Genomic DNA, 21442 nt, shown 5'->3' on the forward strand with positions numbered 1-21442 from the left:
GAAAGAACTGAGATATGTCATTCGCGTGCTTTGAAGTTAAACCTGGAATCCAAAAATCAAAAGATGTCTTCCACACCTGAACCAAGTTTATCAACTTAAAGTAATAGTTCCCTGAACTTCAACTTGACATACTACATGCTCTGTTACCAAACCCGTTACATTAAATTGTTTCTTGGACAAAGCAAGGAGATAAGTGGTTTATACTTGTTTGCAGTCAAAGGTACTTACATATGAATATTGCCTTGTTTCCAATGTGAATATGAAAGGCCTCTGTTTGGTGACTACATGTATATTTCAACTTAAATACCTGTTACAGTAAACAGAATTTGGTGACCAGCCACAGCTCAAATTAGATATTCAAATTGTAGAGACTTTCTTTAGTTTCTTACTGGTCACAATAGAAAAGGTAAAACTGGAGCAGTACTTTAAGATCAGCTATGACCGTTGAAATAGGGGATCAGCCCTTAGGCAGGTCACTATAACATGACAGTAGGAAAAGGGGTATAGGACCAAACTGGGCAAATTTAGGACCACTGTCAGAAAATACTTCACCCAAGGAGTAACAGAGTCATAGAACAGTCCTGTACAGAAGAAAATACACATTTAGAATAAGCCTCTGTGTAGCGGAAGCAAAACTCTTAGCCATTCAAGAGCCAGTAGAATTCTGAGGTGGGGGAATGATTGTCTGTTTCTTGTTTTCAGTGCATGGATGATGGGACAGTGACCTTCCTTGTTTGTATTTATTTCATGATCCTCCAAAAGGTGTAAACTAGGATTAGTAAGAGGATTTTAGTGTTTGCTTAAAAGAAGTGGCTGCCAAGATAGTGGATGCATTGGTTGTAATCTTCCAAAATTCCCTAGATTCTGGAAAAGTCCCAGGAGACAGGTAGCCCTCCTGTCTTTAGTTCATAAGGTTCTGGTTTCAAGTTCGACACTACGACTTGAGTGCATAATCGAGACTGACACTTGAGTACAGCACTGAGGCTGGAAGTTAAATATTCAAAGGTAGTGAGAAATGATCTTGGCTCGGCAGATCAAGATGTAGAATCAGTTTGGGTGGAGATGAAAAATAGCAAAGGAAAGAAGTCACCGGTGGGAGTAGTTTATGGGCCCCCTAACAGTAGCTACAGTGTAGGACAAGAGTATAAATAAAGAAATAATGGGGGCTTGTAGGAAAAGTACTGCAATAATCATGGGTGATTTTAATCCTCATACAGATTGGACTAATCAAATTGGCAAAATTAGCCTAGAGGATGAATTCATAAAGTGTATTAGGGTCAGTTTCTAAGAATAATACGTTCTGGAACAAACCCTGGAGAAGGCTATTTTATGTGTAATGAGACAAGATTAATAAATTAACTCATAATAATCTTCTAAGCAAGAGTGATCATAACATGATAGAATTTCACATTCAGTTTGAGGGTGAGAAATTTGGGTCTGAAATTAGTGGCTTAAACTTAAGTAAAGGCAATTACAAGAATATAAAGATAGAGTTGGCTAAAATGGACTGGGAAAATAAGTTAAAAGGTAAGACAGTAGAGAAGCACTGGTAGACATTTTAGGAGATATTTCATAACTCTCAACAAAGATATATTCCAATGAGAAAGAAAGTCTCCATGAGAAGGTTGCATCATCCTTGGCTAACTAAGGAAGTTAAGGATGGTATCAAATTGAAAGTAAAGATATACAATGCTGCAAAGATCAGTGGCAGGTCAGAAGACTGGGAAAATTTTAGAAACCAGCATAGGATGATGAAAAAAAAGGGAAAAATTAGAGTAAGAAAGTAAACTAACAAGAAATATAAAAACAAAAACAGACAGCAAAACCTTCGACAAATATATACAAATTGAGAGATTAGCTAAAATAAGCATTGGTTCCTTAGTGGATGAGACTGGGGAATTAATAATGGGAAACAAGGTAATGGCAGAGATTTTGAACAAGTATTTTGTATCTGTCTTCACAGTAGGAGACACAAAAAGCATTGCAAGAATAGTAGAAAGTCAAGAGACACAAGGGAGGGAGGAACTACTTGAAACAATCACTATCACTAGAGAAAAAGTACTAGGAAAACTAATGAGAGTAAAGGCTGACAAGTCTCCTGGACCAGATGGCCTGCATCCTAGGGTCTTAAAAGAAGTGGCTGCCAAGATAGTGGATGCATTGGTTGCAATCTTCCAAAATTCCCTAGATTCTAGAAAAGTCCCAGCAGATTGGAAAATCCCCAAATGTAACAACTCTATTCAAGAAAGGAGGGCGACAGAAAGCGGGAAACTATAGGCCAGTTAGCCTAACATCTGTCATTGGGAAAATGCTAGAATCCATTATTAAGAAAGTAGTAGCGAGACATTTGACGAGTTCTTTGAGGATGTAACAAGCAGGGTGGATAAAGGGGAACCAGTAGATGCAATATATTTGGATTTCCAAAAGGCATTCGATAAGGTACCACCTAAAAGGTTGCGACAAAAGGTAAGAGCCCATGGCGTTGGGGGTAATATATTAGCATGGTTAGAGGATTGGCTAACTAACAGGTGTTATGATCCTGTAGTTTTTCTTTCTTTTCCAAGAAGTATGCAGTGTGCCTTTAAGGCTGTAAAAGGATTGGTACTGCTTTAAGAACAAACAAGCCTCAGGAATTACTAAGATGCATTTTGGTTGCCATTGGATACAACCATACGGAGAGGGAACCAACCCCAGCTTCGAAGAATGCATCTTGGTTACCTGGCAACAGCCATTCGGAGAACAAGGACAAAATATACAATGTTGCAATTACATTTTTTGAACTGGCTTTTAGTGGAAACATAGTTAACAGACACAGACACAAAGACAGCTGGACCAGCATGAACCTAACAGAGTTCTCTGATAATGTAAACTAAAGGAAGGTGAATTTTAGACATCACTTTTTCACCCCTCAAAATTCTAAAGCCAAATTGATTCATTGAAGTTTAGTTTAGTTTAGTTTAGAGATACAGCACTGAAACAGGCCCTTCGGCCCACCGAGTCTGTGCCGACCATCAACCACCCATTTATACTAATGCTACACTAATCCCATATTCCTACCACATCCCCACCTGTCCCTATATATTTCCCTACCACCTACCTATACTAGGGGCAATTTATAATGGCCAATTAACCTATCAACCTGCAAGTCTTTGGCATGTGGGAGGAAACCGGAGCACCCGGAGGAAACCCACGCAGACACAGGGAGAACTTGCAAACTCCGCACAGGCAGTACCCAGAATCGAACCCGGGTCCCTGGAGCTGTGAGGCTGCGGTGCTAACCACTGCGCCACTGTGCCGCCCCAAAGTGTTTGCGAGTTGTTGATCGGCTGAGGTCATTGCTGGATGAAAGAGGAGTTTTTATTTCCATCGGACAGATGAGAGAACTTCAAGCAACCTTGGACAGTTCCACATTGGAAGATTCCACTTCGGCTGGAGCATAAATCTGCACGGACTTTATTACATTTACTATTTTTTAAATGTTATTTATATCTTAGCTGTGTTTAAGAATTTAGTTTTTCTAATTAAACAGTTAATTTGTTGATCTAAAGACACCTGGTTTGGTTCCCCTCCTTCGGGGGTTAAAGATGGTTCAATTTGGCTGTGGATTTCTTTAATTTGGAAAGTTTAAAGTGATATGTTAGGCAATCTGTGGAGTGGCGGGACTGATTTGACAGTGTGTTGCTCCCACCGCAATCAGAGTTATATATTTTGATTGGGGGCTTTGACTTGAGCGGGCGGTCGTAACACAAGAAACAGAAAGTCTAGATAAATGGGGCACTTTCAGGTTGGCAAACTGTAACTACTGGAGTGCCACAGGGTTCAGAGCTGAGGCCTCAACTATTTACTATCTATATTAATGACTTAATGAAGGGATCAAATGTATTGTAGTCAAATTTGCACACGCTACAAAGATAGGTAGGAAAGCCTCCTTGACAGTTTATCTCTCCTGCCCTCTCCCCTATCACACACCGTCCCTTTTGTTCTCTTTCACCCCCATCTCCGCTTCACTTGCTTAAAACTTATTACATTTCTAACATTTGCCAGTTCTGATGAAAGGTCACAGGCCTGAAACGTTGACACTGCTTTTCTCTCCACAGATGCTACCGGACCTGCAGAATATTTCCAGCACTTTCTCTTTTTATTTTAGGGAAGAAAGCAAGTTGTGAGGAAGACACAAAGTGTCTGCAAAGAGATAAGGATAGGTTAACTGAGTGGGCAAAAATTTGGCAGATGGGACAATATGTGGGAAAATGTGAGGTTTTCCACTTTGGTAGAAAGAATAGAAAAGCAGAATATTATTTACATGGAGAGAGACTGCAGAATGCTGCTCTACAGAGTGCTCTGGGTATCCTTGTACATGAATTACACAAGGTTAGCATGCAGGTACAGCAAGTCATTAGGAAGGGAAATGGAATGTTGGCATTTATTGTAAGGGGAATGGAGTATAAAAGTAAGGATGTCTTGCTATAACTGTACAGGGAATTGGTTAAACTGCACCTAGAGTACTGCGTCCTTCCTTAAACTTGCATTGGAAACAGTTCAGAGAAGGTTCAGTACGATGATTCCTGGGATGAAGGGATTATCTTATAAGGGGTGAGCAGGTTGGGCCAATACTATTGGAGTTTAGAAGAATGAGAGGTGATGTTATTGAAACATATAAGAATCTGAGGGGGCTTGACAGGGTAGATGCTGAAAGGATGTTTCCCATCGTGGAAGAAATATAGAACGAGGGGACACAGTTTCAAAATAAGGGATCTCCCTTTCAAGACAGAGATGAGGAATTTCTTCTCACAGAAGGTGAGATGGAATTCTCTATCCAGAAGAGCAGCAGAGGCTGAATTATTGAATATATTCAAGGCTGAATTAGACAGATTTATGATCTACAAAGGAGTCAAGGGTCATGAGGGCAGACAGGGAAGTGGAGTTCAGTCCACAATCAGATCAGCCATGATCTTACTGAATGGTGGAGCAGGCTCGAGGGACCGAATGGTCTACTCCTGCTCCTGTTTCTTACAATATTATGAGTGCTGGAGATGCTGTCCAGATTAGACATTAAACAAAGGTTTTGTCTACCTGTTTCCGTGATTTGGGTAGACAGTAAAGATTCCATGCAGCTACTCAAACGAAAACAAGGAGTTCTTCGGGTGATTTTATATTACTTTCCAACCTGTTTGTGGGACATTGCTGATGCAGAATGCTTCCTTATCTGCCTACTTAACAAAAGTCATTTGTCATGCAGGCCCCCACCTGCCAAGAATGAAGCACATTAGTGCCACGCGCAAGTGAGTATAGAAATAGAAGGATAGGACAGATGGATGCGTGGCTGGAAAGATGGTGCAGGAGGGAGGGCTTCAGATTCCTGGGACATTGGGACCGGCTGTGGGAGATGAGAGCTGTACAGGCTGGATGGGTTGCATCTGAACAGAGCCGGGACTGAGTTCCTTGCGGGACATTTTGCTAGTGCTGTTGGGGAGGGTTTAAACTAGTTTGGCAGGTGGATGGGTACCTGAGGATAGACTCAGCTGGGACAAAATCAGAAATTAAAACGGAAGGCGGAAAATTAATGGATGAGTCTGGAAGACAGAGGAAACAAGGGTTAGAAATTTTTTTTAAAAAAGAGTTTGGCAGTGCTCAAGGGTATCTATTTCAATGCAAGGAGTATAACAAATAAAGCAGATGAGCTGAGGGCATAGATAGACATGTGGCAGTATGATATAGCTATTACAGAAACATGGCTTAAGGAGGGACAGGAATGGCAGCTCAACATTCCTGGTTACAGGGTTTTCAGACATGATAGGGAGGGGGATAAGAAAGGAGGGGAGTGGCAATTTTGGTCAAGGAAGCTATTACAGCTGTGAGGAGGGATGATATGTTGGAAGGTTCATCAAATGAGGCCATATGGATTGAGCTCAGGAACAAAAAAGGGGCAATCACACTGCTGGAAGTGTACTATAGACCCCCAGTCAGACGGAGATAGAAGATCAGATATGTAGGCAAATCTCTGAGAAGTGCAAGAACAATAGGGCAGTAATAGTAGGGGATTTTAATTACCCCAATATTAACTGGGATAGTTTTAGTGTGAAAGGAACTGAGGGAGCAGAATTCTTGAGGTGCATTCAGGAGAACTTTTTTGCCCAGTATGTAGCAAGTCCAACAAGAGAGGGCACAGTTTTAGACTTAGTTTTAGGAAATGAAGATGGGCAGGTGGAAGGAGTGGCAGTGGGAGAGCATTTTAGTGGTAGTGATCATAATTCAGTCAGTTTTAACATAATTATGAAAAAGGACTGAGATAGAACAGGCGTTAGAATTCTCAATTGCGCAAGGCCAATTTTACTAAACTGAGGAGTGATTTAGCGAAAGTGGACTGGAAACAGCTACTTGAAGGTAAATCAGTGTCAGAAACATTTAAAGTGGGAAGCATTCAAAGGGGAGATTCAGGGGGTTCAGGGTAAACATGTTCCCACAAAGAAACAGGATGAGGTGGCCAAATCTACAGTCCCATGGATGTCAAGGAGCCTACAGGGTAAGATAAGGCAGAAAAGGAAAGCTTACGTCCGACACTGAGAAATACTACAGAAAGCCGAGAGAAAAGTATAGAAAGTGGAGGGGTGAAATCAAAAAGGAAATTAGGAAAGCAAAGAGAGGGCATGAAAGAATATTGTCAAGCAAAATCAAGGTGAACCCAAAGATGTTTTATCAATCCATTAAGAGTAAGAGGATAACTAAGGAGAGAGTAGGGCCCATAAAATATCAAAAAGGTAACCTATGTGTAGTAGCAGAAGATATTGATATAGTGTCTGTCTTCACAAAAGAGGGGGACGATGCAGATATTGTAGTTAAGGAGGAAGAGTATGAAGTATTGGATGTGATAAACACAGGGAGAGAGGAAGTATTAATGGGATTAGCATCCTTGAAAGTTGATAAATTACCAGGGCCGGATGAAATGTAACCTCGGCTGTTAAAAGAAGCAAGAGAGGAAATAGCAGAGGGTCTGATCATCAGTTTCCAGTCCTCTCTGGATACAGGTGTGGTGCCGAGGATTGGAGAATTGCTAACGTTGTACCTCTGTTTAAAAAGGGAGCGAAGGAGAGACCAAATAATTACAGGCCAGTCAGTCTAACCTCAGTAGTGGGCAAATTATTGGAATCTATTCTGAGATGCAGGATAAACTGTCACTTCGAAAGGCACAGGTTAATCAAGGATCATCAGCATGGATTTGTTAAGGGAAGATCTTGTTTGACCAACTTGATCAAATTTTTTGAAGAAGTAAGAAGGAAGATAATGAGGGTAGTGCAGTTGATGTGGTCTACATGGATTTTAGCAAGGCTTTTGACAAGGTCCCATATGGCAGACTGGTTAAGAAAAAATCCTATGGTATCCAGGGAAATGCAGTAAGGTAGATACAAAATTGGTTCAGTGGCAGGAAACAAATGGTAATTGTTGACGGCTGTTTTAGTGACTGGAGGGCTGTTTCCAGTGGCGTTCTGCAGGGCTCAGTACTGGGTCCCCTGCTTTTTGTGGTGTATATTAACAATTTGGACGTAAATGTAGGGGGCACGATCAAGAAGTTTGCGGACGACACAAAGTTTGGCCGTGTGGTGGATAGTGAGGAGGATAGCTGTAGGCTGCAGTAAGATATTGATGGTCTGGTCAGATGGGCAGAAAAGTGGCAAATGGAATTCAACTTGGAGAAGTGTGAGGTGATGCATTTGGGGAGGTCAAACAAGGCAAAGGAATGCACGATTAATGAGAAAATACTGAGAAGTGTAGACGAAGTAAGGGACTTGGAGTGAATGTCCACAGATCCCTGAAGGTAGCAGGACAGGTCAATAAGGTGGTTAAGAAGGCATATGGAATCCTTTCCTTTATTAGCCGAGGTATAGCATACAAGAGCAGGGAGGTTATGCTGGAACTGTATAACTCATTGGTTATGCCACAACTTGAGTACTGTGTGCAGTTCTGGTCACCTCATTACAGAAAGGATGTAATTGCACTAGAGAGGATACAGAGGAGATTTACGAGGATGTTGCCAGGACTGGAAAAATGCACCGATGTGGAAAGATTGGATAAGCTGGGGTTGTTATCCTCGGAACAGAGAAGGCTGAGGGGAGATCTGATTGAAATGTACAATATTTTGAGGGGCCTGGACAGAATGGAGGTGAAGAGTCTATTCACTTTCGGCAAGAGTTCAGTGATAAGAGGGCATAGATTTAAAGTGATTGGCATAAAAATTAGAGGGGAGATGAGGAAAAACGTTTTCACCCAGAGTGTGGTGATGGTCTGGAACTCACTGCCTGAAAGGGTAGTTAAGGCAGAGCCCTTTGACTCATTCAAAAGGAGTCTGGATATGCACCTCAAGTGCAGTTCGCTGCAGGGCTACGGACCAAATGCTGGAATGTGGGATTAGACTAGGTGGATCATTTTTCGGCCGGCACAGACACGATGGGCCAAGTGGACTCTTTCTGTGCCTTAAACCTTCTATGATTCTTCGATAATTAATTTCGCCACATGGACATTAAATTTCAAATTGTTGCTAGGAAGAAGTGAAGGACTGTGAGAAGGGGTTGCCAGGCCCCAGCTGGAAAGACATCTTTGCATATTAACAGACAGTGCTTGTAGACAAAGGAGCTATTCCCGGCTCCAATTCAATCAACAAATAGACGTGGTCAGACTGTTGCAGAGTTTAAACTGAGCATGCAGAGAAAGCGGAATGCTCCTGGACTGCAGAAGACCTCCTCTCTGCCTGTCTGCTCCCATCTTTTTCTCACGGAACTCCAAAATCCACTGAAGACGCATGAACACCAAGAGAAAAAAGTCTCCTACAGTGAACAAGGTTTAAGAAGAACACTGGGCCCCAATGAAAAGCAAGATCTACCTACAAGCAAGGACTGTACAGTGAGTTCGAAGACCTGTATCAAAAACTCTTCAGATATTGCCTCAAACCTTTCCACTTTATTTCTTCTGCTCTTTTCTGTCCCTATCTGCATGTGTGTATCACATATGCATGCTAGTGTGGGCGCGTCGTGTATCCGTAGGTGTTAACCAAATTAGAGTTTAAGTTTAATAAAATTTAACTTTTCTTCTTTAAACCTGAGAAAGCCTGTTGTGCTGGGTTCTTTGCCTTATAATTGGAAAGTGGTGAACAAGGATTCACCAAGGGGGAGCTAAAAACATGGTGTAAAATTTAAACCATGTTACAGTAAGACCAGGTGAAAGCTGAAAGGGTACCCGAGACCTCTTTCTCACCTGGTCGTAACACATTCTAAAAATAATTCATTTTGAGATGTTTTCTTTTTTTGTATATCACTTGCTTATACTGAGAGGTATGATCCACTAAAATAACCAGAAATAATATGTTTGTAACAGGGGAAGGAGCTGAAGGATAAGATGCAGACTGGATACTGGACAGCACTGAAAATGAACTGGAAAGTTTGGACAATCTTCCAGTACATTAACATTAATTATGTTCCTGCTCAGGTAAAGTATGTTTGCTGGTTTGAGAGGCTATTATGATTGTCTATATGTTTTGCCTGGATTATTGAGCTCTGCCAGCACATTAATGCAGCAAAAGTCATTTTCAAGTTTCAACGGTGTAATATTGTAAAATGCCCAGCATGAATCAACATTGTCGCTCAAGGGAAGGTTAACGTGTAAGCAGAAACTCCATACTCATCTAGGTAAAGAGCATTGAAGTTATGCCTGCAAAGACACAAACTCTGACCCAAGTCTCAAGAGTCGGTTTACATGCATACTCTGGGTGAATGGCCCATGCCTGCAAGGGAGCACCAGCAGAGCATGTCCTGATGAAGGCACAGAAAATTGGAACAGCCTCCTACCACTACTAATAGGAAGCCATTGGCCCTAATAGGACAAAGCAAGTAAATGGGGCATTAGAAGTGTCTTGAAGGAGAAAAGCAAGGTAAAGGAGGTAGAGAGGCAGAGATGCGTAGAGAAGAAATTCTAGAACTTGGCTAGATGGGGCATAAATCACCACAGATAATCATCTTTTATTGAACAATTTTGGGGCAGTTGGAAGGTAACAGAACCTATACGTGAGCAAGCAAGGGTTTTATTGGGTCAATCAGGTAATGTACTGGGCGGAAATCTCAAGAGAGGTTCGTGAGCATGCCCAGCCACATCCCCTTGACATAGTGAGTCAAGTAAAGATTTGTTCTCTGCCCCCACACTGGAAACTCCTGGTAAGATCCTGACAACCAGATTTTTCCCCAGTGTCTGGCACCTGCTCCGCAGTAATGTTGGAGGTGCGTCCAGGTCATGCACAGAATTTTGGGGCCCATGTCTGTTTTTGTAGAGCTATCAGGAGGAATCAATACAGTTACCTGTGTGCCCTCAAAAGTGCTACTTTTTTTAGGGATTTTGTTATGTGAAGATGCTCCTTGCAAGCACAGAGATATAGGCTGCAGATTTGTGATCCCATAATTATCTATATGGCAGATTCACAATTCCAGTTGCTCCTTCAGTTGGAAGTGCTGGACAAAGATTTAGTGCTTGAATAAATGGAATAAACATTGCTGATGGAGTCACTCTAGGCCAGTCAGGCATCTCATGGCAGAAGATACAGAAAAAAATTAGCAGAGGGAGATAATTTTAAACTTAGAGGGAGAACACACCATCAGTCTTCTCGACCAGAGGATGTTCCATCTCATGGGGAGGGATGTTTCTTATGTTAAGGGTCCTATAACAACAACTTATATTTGCATAGTGCCTTTAATGTTAAAAAAAAATGGGCCAAGGTGCTTCACGGGACTATTATAAAACAAAAAATGACACCGAGCAACGTAAGGATATATTAGGTTAGATGACCAAAAGATTGGTCAAATAGGTAGGTTTTAAGGAGTGTCTTAAAGGAGAAATGCAAGGTAAAGGACGAAAGTGAGGTAGTGAGGCAGAAAGGCATAGGGAAGGAATTCCAGAGCTTAGGGGTTATGCAGCACAATGCACAGTCACCAATGGTGGAGCAATTAAAATCGATGCTTGAGTCCGGAAATAGTTGAGCACAGATATCTCGGAGGGTCGTGGGGCTGGAGGAGATTACAGAGGTGGGGTTTGCTGGTGTGAAGCCATGGAGGGATTGGAAATGAGGATCAGAATTTTAAAATCAAGATGTTGCTTGACTGGGAGTCAATGTAAGTCAGCGAGCACAGGCATGATCGGTGAATGGCACTTAATGCGAACTAAGACATGGGCAGCAGACTTTTGGACGACCTCAAGTTTACTAAAATGTGGGAGACCAGCTAGAAGTGTGTTAGAGTAGTCAAGTCTAGAGGTAATAAACGCCTGAATGAGGGTTTCAGCAGCTAATGAGGTAAGAGAGGATGAAGGTGGGCAATGTTACAGTGGCAGTCTTAGCAATGACACGGGTACATGGTCAGAAGCTCATCTCTCGATCACATATGACACCAACATTGCGAACCAAATGGTTTAATATCAGACTGTTGCCAGGAAGAGGAATGGGGTCGGTAGCTAGGGACCGGTGTTTGGAGCGGGAACCAAAAATAATAACTTCAATTTTCCCAATATTTAATTGGAGGAAATTTCTGCTCATCCAGTATTGGATGTCAGATAAGAAGTGTGATAATTTAGCAAAGTGGCGGAATCGAGAGATGGTGGTGAGGTAGAGCTGGGTGTCGTTAGTGTACATGTGAAAACTAATGCTGTGCTTTTGGGTGATGTTGCTGGCAGGCAGCATGTAGATGAGAAGTAGGAGGGGACCAAGGATAGATCCTTGGATCCTTTGTGGCGGTGGGGGGGGGGAACACCAGAGGTAATGGTGTGGGAGTGAGAAGAGAAGTCATTGCAAGTGATAAAGAATGGAACCAGGTGAGAGCAGTCCTACCCAGCTAGACAAGGGAGGGAAGAGCCGTTGGAGGAGGATGAAGTGGTCAACCTTCTCGAAGGCTGCACACAAGTCAAGAAGGATGAGGAGGGATAGTTTACCTTTGTTACAGTCACATAGGATGTCATTATAATTATATTTTCCCCATCCAGATATGGTGCAGCCACATAGACCACTGGTCCATCCCCCCAACCTGTGGGTTAATTAAGTCACTTGGATAAATGCGGGTTAATTAAAGAAAGCCTGCACGGATTGTTAAAGGGAAAAATCGTGTTTAACTAATTTGCTGGAGTTTTTTGAAGAGGTAACAGAGAGGGTCAATGAGGGTATTGCTGTTGATGTGGTGTACATGGACTTCCAAAAGGCATTTCATACACTGCCGCATTACAGATTTGGGAGCAAAGTTATAGCCCATGGAATAAAAGGGACAGTAGCAACATGAATACGAAATTGGCTGAGTGATAGGAAACAGAGAGTAGAGGTTAATGGATGTTTTTCGGACTGGAAGTAGGTTTATAGTGGAGGTCCCAGGGGTCAGTGTTGGGACTCTTGCTCTTCCTGACATATATAGAATGACCTAGACCTTGGTGTATAGGGTACTATTTCAAAATTTGCCGATGATACAAAACTTGGAAACATTGTGAACTGTGAGGAAGATAGTGCGGAACTTCAAAAGGTCACAGACAAGTTGGTAGAATGGACGGACAAGTGGCAGATGAAGTTCAATGCAGAGAAGTGTGAGGTAGTTCATTTTGGAAGGAAGAACATGGAGAAACAATATAAAATAAAGGGTCCAACTCTGAAGAGGGTGCAGGAGCAGAGGGACCTGGGTGTGCGTGTGCATAAATCATTGAAGGTTTCAGGACAGGTTGAGAGAGCAGTTTAGTTAATAGAGCATACAGTATCCTAAGCTTTATTAATAGGGACATGGAGTACAAGAGCAAGGAGGTTTTGTTAAATTTGTGTAAAACACTGGTTCGGCCTCAACTGGGGTACTGCGTCCAGTTCTGGCCGCCACATTTAAGGAAGGATGTAAAGGCATTGGAGAGAGTACAGAAAAAATTCACAAGAATGGTTCCAGGGATGAGGAACTTCATTTACAAAGATAGATTGGAGAAATTGGGACTATTTTCCTTGGAGAAGAGAAGGCTGAGGCAGATTTGATCGAGGTATTCAAAGTCATGAGGTGTCTGGACAGAGTAGATAGGGAAAAACAGTTCCCACTTGAGAACAAGAGGGCACATATTGAAGGTAATTGGCAAAAGAAGCAATGGCGACATGAGGGAAAACTTTTTCACACAGCAAGTGGTTAGGATCTGGAATGCAGTGCCAGAGGATGTGGTGGAGGCAGGTTCAACTGAGGCATTCAAAAGGGAATTAGATAGTTATCTGAAAAGGAAGAATGTGCAGGGTTAGAGAGAGAAGGCAGGGGAATGGCACGAAGTGAATTATTCAGAGAGTCAGTACAGACACGATGGGCCGAATGGCGGCCTTCTGTGCTGTAACAATTCTGTGATTCTCTCAAATTCCAAACAACTTCCCAAGTTTCCAGGGACATGTAGTACCTCAAATACTTTTAATTCCAACTGACCCATGATTTGCCTTCTATAACTGGATGTCATAACTGTATAAGTAAAAGATGTAAAAATGAAAAAAATAAAATCTATGAATGGGAGAAAGAAAGTAATTTAATTCTATAATATTTATATCGCAAAAACTAGTTCCGTAATATCAAAGGAGAAAGGAAAGACATATGAAATCCTAATTTTATATTCTACATTCAAATTTAATGTTATGAATGGTATAGTACAAATACTTTCTAAAATGTAAGGTAATCATCTATTGAAAAGTGAGGCTGAAGAAAAGTTAAAGCATTTCTTTTTTCCTTGAGTAATTGGTTCAAAAAGCCTTTTAATTATTTAATTGAAATTACTGTTCAGCAATATTTTTAGATGTTCTGATGTATCATTGCAAATATTTGGTGTGCAATTCTCTCCTTCATATCTGTTCTTCTGTTCTGTTAAAACAGTGGACCTTAAAAGGTGCATACCTAAAAACCTACAAAAAGGATAGTAAAAGAGCATCTAGTTTAGAAAGACTTCCTCGTCCAGATATGGTGCAGCTCATCCCATCCAATTATAATCTCCTGGAGCAGTACAAATTCTAGGAAGTTCCTAAGGCTCCAGGGACCTGTGGTACCTCATATATTTTTAATTCCAATTGACCCATCATTTTCCTTCGATAACTGGAAGTGCCTTTTTCTCAGGAATTTCTCTAGCTCCCTTTTAAAGGACTGGAGGGAATCCACACTTGTTGAATGCTTCAATAATCTGTTCCAGAGGTCAATGACTGTTGAAAAAATGCTTCCTAATATTTAATTCTAATTCTTTGTCCACCATCTCCTTGTCCTGACAAAATATCAGTGGAAGCGGAGAGAGTAGAGGCAATGAATAGGATAAAGATTGAGGGGGTAGATACTAAAAAGGCTGGCTATGCTGAGAGGGTGGATAAATCACATGGTCCAGATGGCTTGCATCCCAGGTTACTAAAGGAAGCGGGGATAGAGATAGTGGAAGGGCTTGCCATAGTCTTTCAATCTACCCTGGATACGAGGGAGGTGCCAGAGGTTTGGAGAATGGCAAATGTGACACCCTTATTCAAGAAAGGGTGTAAGGACAGTCCTAGCAACTACAGGCCAGTTAGTCTAACATCAGTGGTGGGCAAGAGTCGAGGTGAAAGTGACTGCCATTGACATCAAGGCAACATTTGACAGAGTATGGCATCAAGGAGCCCGAGCAAAACTGAGGTCAATGGGAATCAGGGGGAAAACCCTCCGCTGGCTGGAGTCACACCTAGCACAAAGGAAGATGGTTGTTGGCGGTCAATCATCTCAGCTCCAGGACATCACTGCAGGAGTTACTCAGGGGAGTGTCCTAGGCCCAACCATCTTCAGCTGCTTCATCAATGACCTTCCTTCAATCATAAGGTCAGAAGTGGGGATGTTCGCTGATGATTGCACAAAGTTCAGCACCATTCGTGACTCCTCAGATATTGAAGCAGTCCGTGTAGAAATGCAGCAAGACCTGGACAATATCCAGGCTTGGGCTGATAAGTGGCGTAACATTCGTGCCACACAAGTGCCAGGCAATGACCATCTCCAACAAGAGAGAATCTAACCATCTCCCCTTGACATTCAATGGCATTACCATCGCTGAATCCCCCAATATCAACATCCTAGGGGCTACGATTGACCAGAAACTTAACTGGAGTAGCCATATAAAAACTGTGGCTACAAGAGCAGGTCAGAGGCTAGGAATCCTGAGGTAAGTAACTCACTTCCTGACTCCCCAAAGCCTGTCCACCATCTACAAGGCACAAGTCAGGAGTGTGATGGGATACCGTCCACTTGCCTGGATGGGTGCAGCTCCAACAACACTCGAGAAGCTCGACACCATCCAGGACAAAGCAGCCCGCTTGATTGGCACCCCACCTATAAACATTCACTCCCTCCACCACTGACGCACACTGGCAGCAGTGTGTACCATCTACAAGATGCACTGCAGCAATGCACCAAGGCTTCTTCGACAGCACCTTCCAAACCCGCGATCTCTACCAACTAGAAGGACAAGGCAGCAAATGCATGGGAACACCACCACCTGCAAGTTCCCCTCCAAGTCACACAACATCCTGATTTGGAACTACATTGCTGTTCCTTCACTGTCACTGGGTCAAAATCCTGGAACTCCCTTCCTAACAGCACTGTGGGTGCACCTGCCCCAAATGGTCTGCAGCGGTTCAAGAAGGCAGCTCACCACCACCTTCTCGAGGGCAATTAGGGATGGGCAATAAGTGCTGGCCTGGCCAGCGACACCCACATCCCATGAATGAATAAAACATTTTTAGAAACAATAATCAGGGAAAATATCAATGGACACTTAGAAATGTTTGAGTTAATTAATGATAGCCAGTATGGATTTGTAAAAGGCTGATCATGCTTGACTAAGCTAACTGAATTTTTTGATGAAGTAACAGAGAAGGTTGATGAAGGGAATGTGGAGGATGCTGTTTATACGGATTTTACGAAAGCGTTTGATGAAGTACCACTGGTTAACAAAATTGAGGTGCATGGAATAGGAGGGTCAGTGTCCAACTGGATAAAAAAATTAGGTTAAGGGCAGAAGACAGTGAGTCGTAGTAAATGGTTGCTTTTCAGACCAGAGGATGGCAGACAGTGGTGTTCCCAAGGGTCAGTGCTGGGACCACAGCTTTTTTTGCTATATATAAATGACTTGGATTTTGGAATACAGAGTAGAATCTCAAAATGTTTTAATGACACCAAACGTGGAGGTGCAGCAAACAGTGAGGATGATATGAACCACCTACAACAGGACATAGCTAGGCTAGCAGAATGGGCAGACAGATGGCAGATGGAACTTAATACAGAAAAGCGTGATGTATTTTGGCAGAAGGATAGTGTTACGAGTGTTTTAATTTTTTTGTTAAATTTTGAGAATTTGTGTTTCAAAACTGAAAAGAATTCCATGGATGCTGGAACTTTGGGTGTTTTTTTAAGGGATGTCATTAGAAGGTTTGGACTGAGTTTGAAGTGTAAACAGTTACTGAAAGGCACCTGTTTTCAAATAATGCTGCAGGGGTTTTTGACTTGGGGGGATGTTTACAAAGGAGTGACAGGCCAAGATTGATGGACATTAGGAGACTTAACTTCTGTAATGTTTTCAGTTTCAATGTGAACTGTTAAAAAAGCTAGTTGCTTCTTGCCTGCCAGGAGAAGACAGCTCATCTCTGTCTCTCTTGAAAGGAAATCCTGTATTTCCAATGTGTCAGATTTATTTCCTCCTGTAATTGAAGAAACCCTGCATGTTTGAAGGAAACTTTGCATCAGATGTGTGGGAACCAAAACCTTGTTGCTGCATTCCTGCTGTAAGACCTATTTGGAGCCTCTGTAGCTGCATCTCTTGGAAAGCCAACCCAAGCTGATCTTCAACATCGCCTGAAAGCACTTTTCTCGAAGATCCCGGTGACAGCTGTTGACACGCATTCACGTGGACACCTTACCAAAACAAAGGACATCTTTCCATACCTTCTTTCCAGCATGTGTTTTTTTTTATTACAGCTGTTACAAAGAAATGGAAGGAAACAAAAATCCCTTTTATTTATTTCCCAGTTAATCGGTGTGTATGTATGTGTGAGGGCAAGGATAAATAAGGGGCTTTAATATTTCAATTTAGAGTCATAGAGTTATACAGCACAGAATCAGGCCCTTCGGCCTATCGTGTCCATGCCGGACATCAAGCACCTATCCGAATCCCATTTTCCAGCACTTGGCCCGTAGCTTTGTATGCTATGGCATTTCAAGTGCTCATCTAAATACTTCTTAAATGTTGTGAGTGTTCCTGCTTCTACCACCCTTTCAGGCAGTGTATTCCAGATTCCAAACACCCTCTGGGTGAAATTTGTTTCCCTCAAATCCCCTCCAATCCTCCTGCCCCTTCCCTTAAATTTGTGTGTATGTTTTACTTAATTATTGGTTAGGATTTGGTTTATAATAAACTGATAATTTTGTTTATTAAGGAAACCTGGTTGGGGTATTTTATTCTGGGGAAAAATACAGTATATGATTGACTGTATCGTTAGGTGGGAAAATTTAAATATATGTTATGACGTGTGGAGAAGTGGAACTAGAATAAATAGTGCAGTCCTCCCGCCTCGGTCATAACATTAGGGAGAGGGAATATACTTAATGGCACAGTTCTAAAGAGCGTGCAGGAACAGAGGGACCCAGGGGTGCACGTGCATAGATCTTTGAAGGTGGCAGGACACAGAGAGAATGGTTATTAAAGCATCTAGGGCTTCATATATAGAGGCATTGAGTACAAAAGTAGGGAGGTTATGTTGAACCTTTATAAAGCTCAGGCTAGGCCCCAACCGGAATACTGCGTGCAGTTCTGGTCACCACACTTCAGGAAGGGTGCAGAGGAGATTTACCAGAATGGTTCCAGGGATGGAGAATTTTAGTTACAAGGTTAGGTTGAAAATTGGGTTTGTTCTCCGTAGAACAAAGGAGATTGAGGGAAGCTTTCATAGAAGTGTACAAGATTATGACGGGCTTAGATAAGTTAGACAAGGAAAAACTGTCCCTGCTAACAAATGGTACAAGGGCTAAGGGGGCACAGATTGAACGTTTTGGGCAGAAAATACAGGGGGAACATGAGGAAGCACTTTTTTACGCAGCGGGTGGTAATGACCTGGAACTCACTGCTCACAAGGCTCTCACCTCACATCTTGAGTTCAGCTCTTTTGTCCATGTTTGAACCAAGGATGTAATGAGGTCTCGAGCTGAGTAGTGCTGGGAGAACCCAAACTGAGTGTCACTGAGTAGGTTATTGCTAAGCAAGTGCCACTTGATAGCACTGTTGACGACACCTTCCATCAATTTACTGATGATCGAGAGTAGACTGATCATCTAACTGGCCGGGTTGGACTTGTCCTGCTTTTTGTGTACAGAAAATAGCTGGGCAATTTTCCACATTGCCAGGTAGATGCCTGTGTGGTAGCTGTACTGGAACAGCTTGGCTAGGGGCACGGCAAGTTCTGGAGCACAGGTCTTGAATACTATTGCCAAAATGTTGTCAGGGCCCATAGCCTTTGCAGTATCCAGTGCCTTCCGTCGTTTTCTTGATATCACGTGGAGTGAATCGAATTGGCTGAAGACTGGCATCTGTGATGCTGGAGACCTCAGGAGGAGGCCGAGATGGATCATCAACTTGGCACTTGTGGTTGAAGATTGTTGCAAATGCTTCAGCCTTATCTTTTGCATTGATGTGCTGGTCTCCCCCATCATTGAGGATGGGGATGTTTGTGGAGCCACCTCCTGCAGTTAGTTGTTTAATTGTCCACGACCATTTGCGACTGAATGTGGCAGGACTTAGATCTGATCTGATACACAGGCGGGGTCCGGAGTCAATGTTGAGGACTCCCAGGGCAGCTCCCTCCCGACTATATACCACTGTGCCGCCACCTCTGCTGGGTCTGTCCTGCCGGTGGGACAGGACATACCCAGGAATGGTGATGGCAGTGTCTGGGACATTGTCTGTAAGGTATGATTCTGTGATTATGACTATGTCAGGCTGTTGCTTGACCAGTCTGTGGGACAGCTCTCCCAACTTTGGCACAAGCCCCCCAGATGTTAGTAAGGAGGACTTTGCAGGGTCGACAGGCCTGGGTTTGCCGTTGTCGTTTCCAGTGCCTAGGTTGATGCCGGGTGGACCGTCCGGTTTCATTCCTTATTGACGTTGTAGCTTTTAGATATAACTGAGTGGCTTGCTAGGCCATTTCAGAGGGCATTTAAAAGTCAACCATATTGCTGTGGGTCTGGAGTCACATGTAGGCCAGACCAGGTAAGATCCCATCTCTATTCAGCTCAATAACCTATCTAATTGGTAAACTCTAACCACTTCGGCATTTTAGAACATCCAACCATAATCCTGTGTATCCCTATAGAAAATAGTCCAACTCCTGGTGCCCATCTTGGGAACTTAAAAACCCTAAGTTTGACAATCATTTTGATTGCCCATCTCTATACATTATATTGTATGAATCTGCAATTCCATATCCCCTAAAATAAAAGCAAAATACTGCAGATGCTGGAAATCTCAAATAAAACATGAAATGCTGGAAACACTCAGCAGGTCTGGCAGCATCTGTGGAGAGAGAAGCAGAGTAAATGTTTCAGGTCAGCGACCTGCTGCCAGACCTGCTGAGTATTTCCAGCATTTCATGTTTTTATTCCATATCTCCTGCTTTGTGTGGGATTAAAACTGCACACAACGCTCTATGAATGGCTATATCAAAGCTCTGTATCATCTGTTCCTACCTATATATCATGGAATACAGGCTAAAAATCTTATTTTCTTCCCAATGGCCTTATTACACTGTTTGTGCATCTTAATGATTGATAATTATGACCTTTACATCCACAACTTTTTCAGTAATCTTTAGTGGATATCTACATAGTATAAACATGCCTGGAATTACCCAAACTCTAATGCATAAGACTGCACTTAATTGCATTCAAGGACCTCTACCTTACAGCTTGAGACTGTAACCTATATTCTGCAATCTATTGATTTGGTCCAAATTCACCAAAGTGGATAAATATTCTGGAATTTTTCTCGACTGTCTTTGGGAATCCAGGAATATTTAGAAATGACGTTCCCTCAGGAGATGAAATATGAGTTAGAGTCTGTGAAACAAGATATTTTATATTGTCTGTAGAAGGGATAAGCCTGTTGGACTAAATGTTTTTTTCCATACTTTATGTTCTCTATTCCGAGGTAAACTAAATTAAGTTTTGGATACCCCTTCTCAGATAAGAGGTTCTGCTATCACCAGTTGTCTCTTGTGGTAGGTTGGTAGGAAATAGATGAAATAATTTTTTTGCCCTGGGCAAATGGTTTACAAAGCCCATTACCACAAGCATTTGAATCCACAATGTCAAGTGAATGCTAGGCCTGCTGTGGTACTGTGCTGCTTTTTATTTGAATACTGATGGTTAGAATATGAACATCATGACTGTTAGGATCCTGTCTGTGTTAATTATTGTTTTCTTTTGTTGTTTTTCAGTTTCGTGTGCTGTTTGCTAATCTGGTAGCTCTGTTCTGGTATGCATACCTAGCTTCAATCAAGAGATGATGCTGCATCTTTAACATTGGTCAGCATCTGCTGGGAATGATTTGTTTCACTCTGAGAAAACTTTGACTTTGAAAGAAGAATGTAATGAATGAAATTTGGCCAAATCCTAAATCTAATATAATTTTCTATGTTTTCACAAAACACCCAACGGATAGCTGCTTTGCTTAGAGAAGGAACTGAAATGTGTTGTGACAATAACAAGATGTAGAATAAGCCAGCCTGTGGAATTTACAAAAAGCTTATTTTTAGTTTGAGTTTTTAATGGCTGTGCTGAACATTTGTTAATTCTGTAATTTATTTTGTACACTAAATGTTAAAAGTACAGTTCATCTTACACAGGATAATCTGGGCTGCAGTATATTACAAGGTAGTAACTAATCAATGGGTTCAGTTGAAATTGTAAACTGTAAGATCAAAGCAAGAATGCCATTTGAAGTCAAAACATTGCTGTTCCATACTGCTTGTTTTTACAATTATAATGTGTACTGCATTCCGGAATCTTATTTAATGTACTCAGGATTTTTAACATTTCCAAATATATTGATAAATTAATTGATCTGATGTAATTTTGTTTTAAACAGATGGCAGACTCCATAACAAACTATATAGCTAAAACTGAAGTGCTTTGATACAATGCAATTGATTATGCAGTAATATGTTTTATTTTATGGTATGCTATAAGGAAATAGCCTACCATATACATATATATGGAGTACCTGGCATCATTATATATTATTGCAGATGAAGTAATGTAACTGAAGCTTAATGTTAAAGAATTATATTTTGCAGAAACTAAAATAACAAATTAACAAGAATTAATGAATGTTCTGCAGCCATGCAGTTGATTGTTGGGAACCTCTTCCATTTCACAAT

General features: G+C 41.8%; 1 protein-coding gene across 1 annotated transcript in view; it reads left to right on the forward strand.

The window, feature by feature from the left end:
* pxmp2 (peroxisomal membrane protein 2) overlaps positions 1 to 21130 on the forward strand; it is a 68359-nt gene extending 47229 nt beyond the window's left edge. The window contains exons 4-5 of the mRNA XM_068054839.1: positions 9367 to 9477; positions 20501 to 21130. Of these exons, the coding sequence (XP_067910940.1) occupies positions 9367 to 9477; positions 20501 to 20569 (180 nt within the window). The 3' untranslated portion in view covers positions 20570 to 21130. The remainder of the gene's footprint in view (positions 1 to 9366; positions 9478 to 20500) is intronic.
* Positions 21131 to 21442: the final 312 nt, after the last annotated feature.

The sequence above is a fragment of the Heterodontus francisci genome, chromosome 23 (assembly GCF_036365525.1).
Source record: "Heterodontus francisci isolate sHetFra1 chromosome 23, sHetFra1.hap1, whole genome shotgun sequence".
NCBI classification, from domain to species: Eukaryota; Metazoa; Chordata; class Chondrichthyes; order Heterodontiformes; family Heterodontidae; genus Heterodontus; species Heterodontus francisci.